The following is a 12952-nucleotide window of genomic DNA, read 5'->3' as shown; positions in this document are numbered from 1 at the left end:
AAGCATGGGGGACACGGGCTGCTGGGCTGGGACAGTGGCCCTGGAGCTCCCTGCAACCAGACTGCCTGGGAGAAGATTGCTCCCAAGGTCTGAGTGCTGCGTGAAGGCCTGGGACCTGGGCCACCCAGGGGCCCCTCGATTGTGCAGTACAAGCCTGGTCTGGTCACATGCTGGGTGATTTTGAGAGCCACCTATGGTCACGGCTGGTCCATTGAGCAACACAAAGAGACTGAGTCTGACCTAGTCAAACTGCATTTTCTGTGAGGACAATTTATGCAGCTCAGATGTCAGGGACTTGGGTGGAGGAAGATGAGGAGGAAGAAATATCTTCTTCCCTTCCGGGATGTCTCCCTGGGGGGTCAGTGCCCTGTGATGCTCTGCTTTCCCATCTGCGTTCCTCCTCGCCACTGGGGACAGAGGTTCTCTGAAAGGACTTCTCTCACTGCACCTCTGGTGTCACAGGCCCCCACTCCCTCGTGTCTCTGGGCCCCAGAGCAGTATTGAGACTAACTCCTATTGTTTACTTTGTGCCTGGGTCTCCCTGTCTCCATTTTGGGGCTCCCAAGGTGCCTGGCCTTACCTGCCTCGCACCGGGCCTCCACAGCGTGACAGGTCAGGGTTAGAAGAGATCCTGGAGGTCAGCCAGTCTAGCTTCCCCATCTCACTGATGAAGATCTGAGGGCCAGAGGAGAAGCCCAGGCAGAAGCGGGCTCTGATCTGCTAGCTTTGGGCTAAATGTTCCTTCTAGCCAGACTCTGCATCCTTTGAAGTTTTTGACTTGGGGGTGATTGGAGATGATTGCTTGAGGACTAATCAATGACTGAGGACTAATCAATGACTGATAATGGCTGAAGACTCAGGGTGCTCTGGGTTGGATGAGCTCTCCACTGGACTCTGCAGTTGCTTCTGCGGGGCCGTGTGAGTTGAGGGATGTAGCTTCCCAGAGAAACCCGCCCCTCAGAACACAGGAGTCAAGAGATCTGGCTCCTGCCTCCTGCCTCCTGCCATCCATTGCTGTTTTGAGCCTTAGATTCAACATAGACCAGGAGGTACTGGCAGCTGCCCACATGAGGAGCGCCGTCCTGGGCTTAGCACAGGATCTGAGGGGGGGCGGGGGGGGGGCACTTGCGGTTGCCATCCACACTCTCAGGGATCCAGCAGCTGACCCTCATGGAGCCCAGCAAGGTGCCGAGCTCCCGGGTGTGGGAGACAGGGTGCATTGCCCCCGAGGCCTCCTGGGGGGCACAGCTGCCCACCCACCCTGCACCCAGGCTTTCCATCCTGTCTGGGTTTGTAACTGAGGGACCCTTCCTGTCCTTGCCCCAAGAAGGCTCCTCCCACCTGCGGCTTGCTCATGCTACCCCAGGGCAGAGCTGGACAGGGGGCACCCACCTCCCAGGCTGTGCACCCAGCCCCCTGAAGAAGCTGGGCCCATGCTGTCTCCAGTTCCTGGTTTTCCAGGGAGCCCTGGCTGGAGGGGGAAGGGAGGAAAAGCCCAAGAGGGAGGAGAGCTGGGAAGCCGAGCCGGGAACTGGAAGGGGAAGGGTGTGGGTGGCCCCGATCCAGCCTGCCTCCCACTTTCCTGCTGTTGCCAGTCCCCTCCCGCGGGCCAGCACTGAGGCAGGGGCTTGGCGCTGCCTCCGGGGGTGGGAGCGAGACCTCTGCTCCCTGCGGGAGGGGGTTGACACAGCACCCCCACCCCAGCTGTGGCCGAGGCACCAGGCTTTGTTATTTCACTGGCTTGAAGCCCACACCTGGAACAGGGAGGAAGAAAAGCCCCTAAAATTCAGCCTGGGGCTCACTGGAGCCCACCAGTTCTGCAGGCAGATGGGGCCTGTCCCTGGGCGGCCAGCGGGCAGCCCGCACCCTCACCTGGCCCCCTGGACCGCCAGCCCGGCCTGCACCAGGCCCCCCGCCCAGGCCCGCTCCCCCCCCCAGGCGCTAGCCCCCGACGTGAGGTGACATTCATTTCACTACATCCTGTGACTGCCACTCACTTCCTCCACGTGGCAGGAGCCGTGGGGGTGGGGTCGGGTGAGGACAGAGGAGAAGGGAAAGGCAGGGCCGGGGGCCTGGGGAGGCTGGGGTTTCCCAGGGCTGTCGCAGTGGGAGGGGGTGCGGGAAGCTTTCAAAGGGAAGGACGGATGTGAGAGCAGAGGAGGAGGAGGCAGGAGGCCTCTGGAAGTCCCAGAAGTGGCACCCACGGCCACAGCAGCCTGGAGGCCACCCTGGCTGGGAGGTGCCCGAGGGGGCACAGGTGCTGGCGGCCAGTCGGCCTCGGTGTCCCTGCGTCTGAGGTGCTGGTGAGGCTGCGAGGGGAGAGCAGGGCCAGGGGGTCGCAGGCCCGGCTGGCCCCGGGGCTCAGGTGGGAGCGGGCCTGGTGCGCCACCCTGCTGACGCTCTCTTCCCCCCACAGGTGGAGGCACGGAGGCCCAGACCCACACGCCAACTGAGGCCGCGTCTCCCCGAGGCTCCCTCTGGGATCTATGCTGAGTCTCAACTCTCGCTGACCAAGGCCACGATAATTCCCTCCCCGAAGCCCGGCAGCCCCCCAGCCCCGCGCAGCCCCAGCCTGCCTCCCACCGCCCAGCTGCCCGCAATGCCCTCCAGCGGCCCCGGGGACACCAGCAGCTCCGCTCCGGAGCGCGAGGAAGACCGGAAGGTGAGCAAGTGGCTCTCCAGGACACCCTCTGGCTGGTGCCTGGGGAGCAGGAGGACCCTGTCCCCACAGAGTGACCACTCGGCTGCGCTGAGTGCTGCTCCTGTGCGGTCAGGCCCACAGTTCCCTCGGTTCTCCTCCACAGGGTGGTCTGGACCCTTGACGGCCCTGTTTTGGTGATGAGGAAGCTGAGGGTTGGAGAGGTGAAGATTTGGGGGTGGAACAGGAATTTGGACCCAGTAGCCTGGTTCCAGGGCCCCAGCTTTCAGCCACCATGGTGATTGGGCACAGACTCAAACCCCAGTCCCAGCAGCTCTGAGGGGCTGGTCTTCAAGGGAGTCCCACAGCCCGATTCCCTTTTAGAATCTGCCTTTTATTGCTGTGAGTCCTCAGGTGAGTCACTCCACCTCTCTGTTTTAGCTGCCTGCTTCCCAGGGTGCTCAGTGACTTCCCGAGGGCCATCACCCACACAGGCACACTGCTATGTTCAGGTACTCAGTGGCTGGGGACAGCAGCATCCCTTAGAGGTGGTGTTTCCTCACCCACCCCCCGGGCTCCGAGAGAGTGTCACTGCATGATCTTTGATGTAGCTTCTGGCCATGGAGCTGGTGGCCCCCTGGTTTCAGAGTCCCACGAGGGTAACCTCGTCATTCTTCTGCTGAACTCCAGGTTTAGCCTGAATCGGTTGAAGGGGCTTTCATCAGAATTCACAGGCCACCTTGGGACCTCCTAAGCTGTGACCACCCTTGGGAAAAAAGACTTCTGACTCCAACACTGGGACCCTATTTTCCCTCTGTCAGTGGGTAGTCAACTCCGTGGTCACCCTCCAAGGGAGCCACAGTGGCCCTTCCTGGCCTGTCTCCACAGTTCCCTCTGCCTTCTGAAGGGTTGGGATGCTGGGTGGTGTCTAGCAGTGGCAGGGCCTATTCATGGGGGCAGCAGTTTGTCCACAGGGTGGACCCCTGGCACCAGGTATGGGGGGCCCCGAGTAGGCAGCCTGGGCACCCACCCCAAGGAGGGCAGCTCTGCCTGCCTTGCATGCGGTGCTGAGAAATCCCTCGCACGCTCACTTCTTTCCTGGACTTGCTTGTTCTTAGAGTGTGTTTCTGGGTTTGGGTGGTTTCCATCCATTGTTCCATTTGTCCTCAGGGACAACCTTTGAAACAAGCAGGGCACGACAGATGGCCCTGATGTCCAGATAGGGACACTGAGCCCAACTAGTCAGTGATGGGTCCAAATGAGAGCCTGGTCTCCTGCCCCCCGGATCTGAGCCCTTCCAAGGCCACTTGCATGGTTCCTGCTGTGGACACACACACACACACACACACACACACACACGTGTGCACATGCGGCCAGGAATGAAACAAAGCCCAGGGACCTGCATTCCTAGCCTGAAACCCTGCTGAGTCCCAGGGGCGTGTGGGCACAGTCAGGCAGAGCATGCAGGGGTGTCAGTGTGTGCTGTGGCCCTGTGCAGGGCTCTTGGGACTACAGGTCCATTCCCTTCTTTCTAATCCCACAAGCAAAGAACTGACAGTCCAGGTGGTCCTATGGACCTTTCGGGGTACCCTTCCTTTCTCTTTTGTTAGTTGAACCCAGGGGTGCTCTGGCACTGAGCTACATCCCCAACCCTTTTTTTTTTCTGACACAGGGTCTTGCTAAGTTCCCAGGCTGGCCTGAAACTTGCAATCCTCCTGCCTCAGCTTCTGTAGTCACTGGGTTACAGGCGAGTACCACCCACCTGGCTCCCCAGGAGCTCAGGACTCGGGCAGCACAGGCACCTGGAGCTTGCAGCCGCAAAGTCAGGGACCTGGGTCCACCTCTGCTCAGGGCTGGCTGTGGCTCTGGATGATTCCTTCCCCTCCTGGGGCCTGGCTTCATTTCCCTAGTGGATTGGGTGACTCTGAGCCTCCTCCTACCCTGAGTCCCATGTCCTGACAGATGTTAGCACACCTTCATACCAGTGCTCCTGCAGTTACTGGCCAGCCATCCCCCACAGGTGGACAGACTCCTCCTGTGACCGGACCACGGAGCTCTCCTCCCCCATCCCCCCAGACAACAGCAGATCAGCTCTGCATTGTGACAGTTATGGATAGAGAAAGAGCACCGCCCCAGGAGTCAAAAGTCCCCTGCCCAATCCCAAGTCTGCCACTTACTGGAGAAGTGACTTCAGGCCATCTGGGCTTGTGTTTGCTCAGCTGGAAAATGGGGATAGTAACTCTAGCCTCGCCTGTCTTACAGGGCGGTTGTGGAAGTCAGATGAGGTCATGGGCATGGAAGTGCCCTGCAGACAGCAAAGTCTGGTCCAATTATGAAGGATTACGATTGCTATTATTATCTACCCATAGTAACTGCTCTGGCTCCAATGGCAACAAACACACCCCAGCTCCAGATGCTGGTGCCGATAAAGCAGGCGCACTCACAGGCAGCAGGGCAGGTGATCATGCCAAAAGATGGCAGTGATCCGGGTAGACAAGCGCCCGGGCACTGTGTGCCTCCTCCCCACCACCATGCTGGCTCACCTGGCACACCTCCATGGCACCTCTGGGCTGGCTCCAGCAGAGCCAGGGAGCTGCCTGGGGCGGGGGGGTAGAGACACTGCCAGCTGCCGTTAAAGCCAGCCCTGGGGCAGGGTGCTACAGAGGGGAGACACGGGTTGGTCTGTAGCCCAAGAGCCTGGTGAAGCTGTCGGGGGCACCTGGCACAAAGGAGTTCTTTGGTGAGCCAGAGAGAAGGGGTGTGGCTGCCCACTGGCCCCTCCATCACCAGCTCCACCTGCCCTTCCAGCCTGTCCCAGTTCCGCCTCCAGATACCACTTGAGTACTTCCTGGGTGCCAGGCCTTTGTTCACGCTATTCCCTCTGCCTGCGGGCCTTGTCCGGATCTTGACCGCCCTGGAGCCCTGGCTTCCACCTGCCCTGGATTACAGCTTGCGGTGGACAGCAGTGATCAAAATGTGATGCCCTGACCAGCCTCATCAGCACCACCTGGGAGGGTGTTGAAGATGACATTCAGGCCCCACCCCTGGCCTGCTGAGTCAGGAACTCTGACTGTCCAGGTTTTAAGCAGCCTGCAGGGGGTCTGTGGCCACCAACAGTTGAGGATAACTGGTGTGGGTAATGTCTGGTGCCCCTGGGGAGTGGGGTCTCAGCCCTTTCTTCTGTAGGAGTCCCCAGGGTCGACAATAGCCCACAGTGTGTGCTCAGGAAGTGTTTTATGGATACGATGGAAAGAAAAATGAGAGTGGCTAAGACCCCGCCACAGGGGAGTCATTACCTAGGGCCCAGGGACAGGAAGGTGGGGTGAGGAGCCAAAGTGGACACATTGGCTGGGGGTGCACGGGCAGGTCTGGATGTAAGTGCCCCCCAGCCCCTGCCAGCCACCCCCTGCCATCCACGGGTGGGCAGGGGGAGCAGGCTGAGGGGGCAATCTCTGGGATGTGGTCAGGGTGAGTCTGTTGGTAAATGTAACACGGCAGAGGGAAGGAGCCTGGCCTTGAGGGGAACGGGCCAGGAAGCAAGAAGTACGGAGGCCAATAGCTTAGAGGGGACCTGGAGGTAGAGGGCCAGCCCTCTGTGAAGAGAGGGCAAGGAGCAAGTGGAGCAGGACAGGGGACCGAGAACATTTCGGGGATCTCTTCAGATCCCCACATACGCATTGGAGCTGGCAGGAGTGCAGATCCTCTGGCCATCTCCCCGGTCTTAAGGCCCTCTTCTTTCCTCTACCTCAGAAACAATGGCCAAGATGCACTGAGCACTGACTGCTGGGTATTTTGTATGTGCATTTCCTTATTTAATTTTCTTTCTTTCTTTCTTTTCTTTTTTTTTTTTTTGGTACTAGGGATTAAACCCAGAGGGACTTAGCCACTGAGCTACATCCCCAGCCCTTTTTTGTATTTTATTTAGAGGCAGGGTCTCGCTGAGTTGCTTAGGACCTCTCTAATTGCTGAGGCTGGCTTTGAACTCGAAATCCTCCTGACTCAGCCTCCTGAGCTACTGGGATTATAGGCGTGTGCCATTGCGCCCAGCCTCTTATTTAATTCTTATAATTGCCCGATAAGGTAGGCACTATTATTTTTATTATTCTTTCTTACGAAGGACTAAACTGAGTCTCAGAGCGGTTAAGTCACTTGCCTAAAGTCAAACAGCTATAGGAGGTAGTACAGAGGTTGGAACCCAGCAGCCTTGCTCTTGGTTTCTGTGCCTTTCTGGTTGCCTCTTGTGTGAAAGGGAATGGCATGGACAGTGCCTCTCCGCTGTGGTGCACCATAGTCCTGCTCGGGTTTCTGGTGCTACAGGTTTAAGGGTATTTGTTTAGACTGAAAGGGTGTTCAGAGAAGCCTGTCTCTGTGCAGCATGCTCTTGCCCTGGGGTGGGGTGGGGGGGGACATTGAGGGCACTTCGCCTGCAGCAGGAGCTCATATATTCAGGCTCATGTGCAGGATTGCACGTGTCTGCACATGTGCACATCTGCTCCCCATAGGTTCTTCTGATTGAACACCTTGGACACAGTGCTTCTTACCATTCCTCCCTCCATTCCTCTCTTCTCTTTTCCTCTCTCCCTCCCTCTTTTTTCTTTCAGACTCAGATCCCTTTCCAGGGAAAGGGATAGTAGGCTCCACAGATCCGTCAGGTGGACTGATGAGCACTCTCAGAGGGCCTTGCAAAGGACAGGGGCTAGGAAGATACCAAGACAGCTGGGCCATGCAGCAGTGGGCAGGGACTCTGGGGCACTTGCCCCACGACACACACCCGTGCCCTGTCCTGCTGTGTAGAGAGGCAGCAGGGCTGCGTCCTTGTGCTGGGAGCATGCAGGAGCGCCTGCGTGCCTGTCTACACACACCGCACACGTGCATTCAGCCTGGGGCTGGAGCTCCTTCCTTCCCTTCCCCGTCAAAGTCCAGCCCAGAGGGCTGGCAAGCATTGATTTCCCTTGGGCCCTGAGCACTTCCTTGCCCTGGCACCTAAACTCAAGGGCGTCCCTGGGCAGGGTTTCCACCAGCTCCAATCTCAGGGGTTCTTGCAGATCCACAGGTCTGCAGGAAAGCGGTCTTCCCGGGCAGGATCTGCCTTTACTGCGTTCAGATGCCCCTGCATAGTCACCTGGGGCTGGGCTAGTCACTGGAATCTTTTTAAAAACTTGCCCCTGCCAGGTGCAGTGGCCCACACCCATAACCCCAGCTACTGGGGAGGCTGAGGCAGGAGGATTGAAAGTTCCAGGCCAGCCTAAACAACTTAGCAAGTCCCTGTCTCAAAATTTGAGAAAACAGCTGGGGCTGTAACTCTGTGGCTTGCCTGGTGTGTGCGAGGAGACCCTGAGGATTGCAGTACTGCAAAAAAAAAAAAAGCAACCTTGGGGACATTTAAATAGAAAAAGCCACTTTCCCCTTCAGGAACACAGCACATGGATAATGATGTGTACATTTTTTACTCATGGAGTTATTAGATGCCCAGGTACATTCAACAGGTCTGTGATGTATACTGACCACTTGTGACCTGCCCAGGACCTACATTTTGGGTTTCAGATTGTCTAGACATTTCTTGAAACAGACCTTATTGAATGTCACCTGCAGTTAGCCTTGCAGTTGGTATGGTCTTGGTGGGCCAGTGGGGCTCTGGAGACAGACCCGTGTTTGAGTCTGGCCTCTGGTGCATGACTCAGCAGCGCCAGCACTGGGCAGGGAGAGGGCTCCTCGCTGGCCTGAGGTGTTTAAGTAGATGGTGTGTGTGAGCGAGCTGTTCACGCAAGGAGCTGGTATATATATTAAGTTAGCCTTATACTTTATTTTGGATGACTTTCACTTTATCTGTCCATCTGTCTGTCTGCCTACCTACCCCTTTGTGGTGTGGGGAAGCTCAAGGAACCAGATAGGCATGTCATTGGTGTGGGTTTGGAGTCCCCTGTGAGCTCTGCACATGGAGGGAAGCTCCTCCTGCTAGGTCTACAGGTACGAGAGGGCTGAGGTCTTTTTGCCCATTGAACAGAAGCAAAACCAAGGTAAGTGGCAGTGAGACCCACCTTCTGATGACAGGAGCTGTGGATACCTTCAGGGATCCAGGTGAGGGGCCAGGGCTAAGTCCACAGTCACTTGATTCCTCCTTCTCTTAATGTGCAAGCTAGGGTCAGAGCATGTTCTGCTGAGAAGGTGGGTCCTCTAGGGACAGAGTGGGAAAGGCTGGACTCAGATGTGCAGAGGGGAAGGGGGGGACCCAAGTGGAGCAGGTGTCCCTGGACCATCAGGGAATGGCCCTTGATTTCTAGCAATTGAGCTGGGCCCAGGAGGCCTGATTCTGCCCTGTAACTGCCTCTCTGAGCCACAGGCCATGGGAAAGGGCTCATAAAGGAGTCTCCTTTGCACCGCAATTAACTGTATTTAATGTTCACAGTCCCTCCGGAGGCACCTGCTGTCGTTACCCCATTTTACAGGTGAGCAAGAGAGGCTTAGCAAGGTTCACATACCTGGCAAGTGTCTCAAAAAACGAAGTAGCTTTTTTCTGGTCTGCCTCTGTAGAGCAAGGCCAGCACAGAGTCTGGGTGGGCTGTTGAAGGAGTGGACAGGAACGGGCCGGGTGCCCATGGAGTTGGCTGCCAGCAAGCAGTGGGCACGCTCCCCTCTGGCCCTCAGCATGGCTCAGCTGGGTCTTGTTTACGTATTGTCTCTCCCTCTAGACTGAGTTCCGTTTGTTTGCTTACCTTTTTATCCAGTACACAGTAGGCACTCAATGATTTTTTTCTGAGCACACCCCTGTGTCTGGCCTCTTGGTGGGGCTGAGGCCCTGCCCACTCTGTGTTTATTTTCTTTCCAAAATAATGTGAGGGCCCCCACCCCATGTGCATTGTATTTGCTGCAGAACAATATAGGTAAACACTGTAAACTATTCTAATGCTGTAACAAAGGCTGAAAATATTCAGGCATTCACTCAGCAACTTTGTACATTTATTGTCCAGGTAGTCAATAAAACAAGACCGGATGATGTTTTAACAAAGGCCAAGAAGGCAACTTGTGGAGGGAGTTGGGGTGCCTCCAAGCAAGGAGGCAGCTGTGGAAGGAGGTGGGGTGACCTGTGGAAGTCAGCAGGCATGACCATTTTCAATCATTTAGCATTTATAAGGCACCTGCTGTGTGCATATACTTAGAAGCTCTGAGGGACTCAAAGGGTCTACTAAGACATGATCCCTGTCCTCCAGGACTGTGGCCTTTGGGCAAAGCGATGATGTCCATTGGTAGTTATAATATGAAGCCAATGAATCTTTGCTGAATTTTTTAATACCATCATCATCAGAATTTTATGTTTTTGTAGTGCTGGGAACTGAACCAGGGGTGTGTGCGTGCCTGCTAGGCAAGTGCGTTCCACGAGTGAGCTGCATTCTGGGCCTTTGTTAATTGTTGAGGCTGGCCTTATACTTGACCCTCCTGCCTCAAACTCCAGAGTAGCTGGGATTACAGCTGTTGGCCACCGCCCTTGGCATGTTTGCTGAATTTATTGAATAATTGAAATAAAGGCCTGATGAGCTTTGGGGGATGACTGAGGTCAGGTAAAGCAAGGGTTTAGAGGGCTGTGAAGTGAGCTTTCTCCAGCGATTCCTAATTCAACCACTGCAGCCTCTGCCCTTGGCCTCTCTAGCCAGAGCCACCTCTGCAGTGTGGGCCTGGGCACGCCTGTATACGAGTGTTTGCCCATGTCCCACGTGCTTTATGTGAGTCCAAGATCCCGAGGGGGTGGCTCCTGCAACTTGGTGCTCAGGCAGCCCAGGGCTCCGTGAGCTGCAGAAGCCAATTCGTTTCGCTGAATTCCACAACCACAGACAGTCCCTGGGAGGCCAGCCAGCCAGCTGGCAGAGGCTGTACGTGCTTCTTGTCCCAGGGGACCCCGGGCAAGTGGCTGACTAGATCCGGCAAGTTCATCCCCTCGACTCAAACACCAACTTGAGACATCTGCTCAGCGGATGCCGGGTCAGTAGCATCCGGTTTAAATATTGAAGGGAGCACACATGTCTCTCTGACTGTCTCTGGGCAAAGATCCTGAGGGACATATATCTCTTAAGGGAGGGGACTGGCATGACGGGCCTGGGGGCTGCCCTCCCCTTGCATTCCCTGCATGTTTGTGTCTTCCGTGTGTGTGTGTGTGTGTGTGTGTGTGTGTATGTGTATAACACAGCATGGTGGGTTGTAGTGACACGTTTTGCAGTTTTCAAGGCCTAGCCCTGAAAAGATTTGAATTTTGGTTCTGAAGGCCTCCCTAGTCCTCTGATCTCTCAGAGTCAGATAACCTCTCTGGGCTTCATTTCCCATTTATGTAATGGAAAAAAGTAATACCACCTCTGCTTGCTGTAAAGCATAAGAATAAATGAAACAACATACGTGGAAATGCTTTGTTAATTACCCTATACTGTACGAATGTGAGAGATTATTATCATCATAGCCCAGCTCATCAGAATGAGAAGTTGTATGTGGCTTAAAATAATCCATCCAGTGAGCTGTGCTGAAATGTAGGTCAGATCATAGCCTCAGAAGTTTAGAGAGAGGCTGATGGGAACCACCTCATCTAAGAGGCACCCAAATGTGAAGGTGCTTTGAAAGCCATAAAGAATTACATAAATGTAAAGTGACAATTGCGTTTAAGCCTAGAAAGTGCGCGTTAGTCATCCTGTTTCCTGATTCTGGAGATGTAAAGCTCTGAGTAGCGCCGGGAAATCAGGCACAGTGTATTTGCTTGGATTTGTGTACTTGTTCATGTTCCTCATCTGTGTGTACAGACTCAGTTATTTGTTGAGCACCTACTCTGGGACAGCCCCTCATCCAGTGTTTTGGACTGTCTGTCTCATGCTGCATGATGCCGTGTGAAGGCCTGTCACCTCTGTCGAGGAGCTCATGGCTTGGCCAGCGCAGTGCTCAGAGATGGAATGCAGGATGGGGTGCTGGGGGAGAGGAGCAGTTTATCAGGCCAGTCTAGCTAGGGGATGGGGAAGGGGGTGCAGGGGAAGGGATGCAAGGCTGGAAAGGGGAGTCTGGGTTTGCTGGGAAGCCTGAGGGGAAGGTGGCAGAGGAAACAGTCGGCCCAGGGGCCAGGGGGAGCAGCTGCTTTTGCGCCCGCTGCAGTCTGTTGGGCCCTCTTGGAGAGGAGGCCCAGGTGATCCAGACGTCCTGGGGAGCTTCCTGCACAAGAGCTGAGGAGTGGGCCTGACTTGCAGGCCCTGGGGTCCCCCTTGGGTTAACACTGTGTTTAGTGACATAATCAGCGTTTCATTTTGGAAAGATCAGGCGTCCCAGTGCACGGAGTATCTTATCGCCATGGCACCAGCCAGATGTTGGGCTGGGCCTGAGCCTTGAGTGATGGCTGCACATGCAACCAGCTGGGATTGCAAGAGGCAGGGAGGGACCCGGAGGAGGGTGGGAGTGCCGTGCTTGTGTGAAATGTTCTAGTCAGACGCGTGGAGCAGGGAGGAAGTGAGCAGCTCTGAGTGACTGTCACGTGCCAGCTTTTGATTGATTACCTCCGTTCGTACGTATCCCACTGCTGTGAAGTATCATTACCCCCAATTTATGGATGAAGAAAACAAGGCACAGAGAGAAGAAGGAGCTTGAAGTGACTAGTAAGGAGAGGGCAGAGCAGAAATCCCCGCCCACCTGTCTCTAGTCCTCCTCCTTCACTGCTGCTGGAAGGGCTAATTCAGTCCCTTACTTGACAGACGAGGAAACCAACCTGGCCCCAAATCTGTTCCCGCTAAACGCGTTGCTGCTTCCCAGCTGCTCAAGTTGCTGTGGATCAGATTCTTCTATTTCACAGTATTAGTGATGCCTCTTAACTCAGTACTACTTGCAGATTTGATAAGCATATTTTACATTCCTTTGCTCAACCCATCAGCAAAGATATTGAATAAAAGAGACCCCGTGACAGATGTGAAAATAAACCAGTTGATACGCCTCCGTGGAGCCGTTGAGGGCATGGCCCCGGCCATCTGCTCACCCTGCTCGGTGCATCAGCCCCTGCCCGGCAGCGTGAACCACAGCAGGCCCAGAGACCGAAGCCCTCCTTCCACTTTGCCCTGTGCTTGGGCTCCATCATGGAAGAAGGACGTGTTGGCAGAAGATAATGTGCTTTTCATAAAGTTGTGCTTCAGGGCCAAATGCAAAGGGCAAGGGCCAGACCTGGCTGTGAATTCTGAGCAAGGGTCCCATGGAGACTTGGTTTCCTCGAGTCTAACCCAGAGGTGCATGTGACCTGAGTGCACCTTGCCTCATGCTGGGCACACAGCACCCTGCCTAGAGTTCTCCACCTCTCTGGACAGGGCG

The 12952-nt window shown here is 55.6% G+C and overlaps 1 protein-coding gene across 1 annotated transcript in view; it reads left to right on the top strand.

Annotated features, from left to right (window-relative positions):
* The first annotated feature begins 2504 nt into the window (after nt 1-2504).
* The window catches only part of Dnmt3a (DNA methyltransferase 3 alpha), a 77369-nt gene continuing 66921 nt past the window's right edge, over nt 2505-12952 (top strand). Inside the window, exon 1 of the mRNA XM_071601399.1 lies at nt 2505-2662. Within this exon, the coding sequence (XP_071457500.1) occupies nt 2600-2662 (63 nt within the window). The 5' untranslated portion in view covers nt 2505-2599. The remainder of the gene's footprint in view (nt 2663-12952) is intronic.

Source organism: Marmota flaviventris, chromosome 14 (assembly GCF_047511675.1).
Source record: "Marmota flaviventris isolate mMarFla1 chromosome 14, mMarFla1.hap1, whole genome shotgun sequence".
NCBI classification, from domain to species: Eukaryota; Metazoa; Chordata; class Mammalia; order Rodentia; family Sciuridae; genus Marmota; species Marmota flaviventris.
The sequence above is the reverse complement of the archived record's forward strand: the minus strand, read 5'-3'. Positions and strand labels throughout refer to the sequence as shown.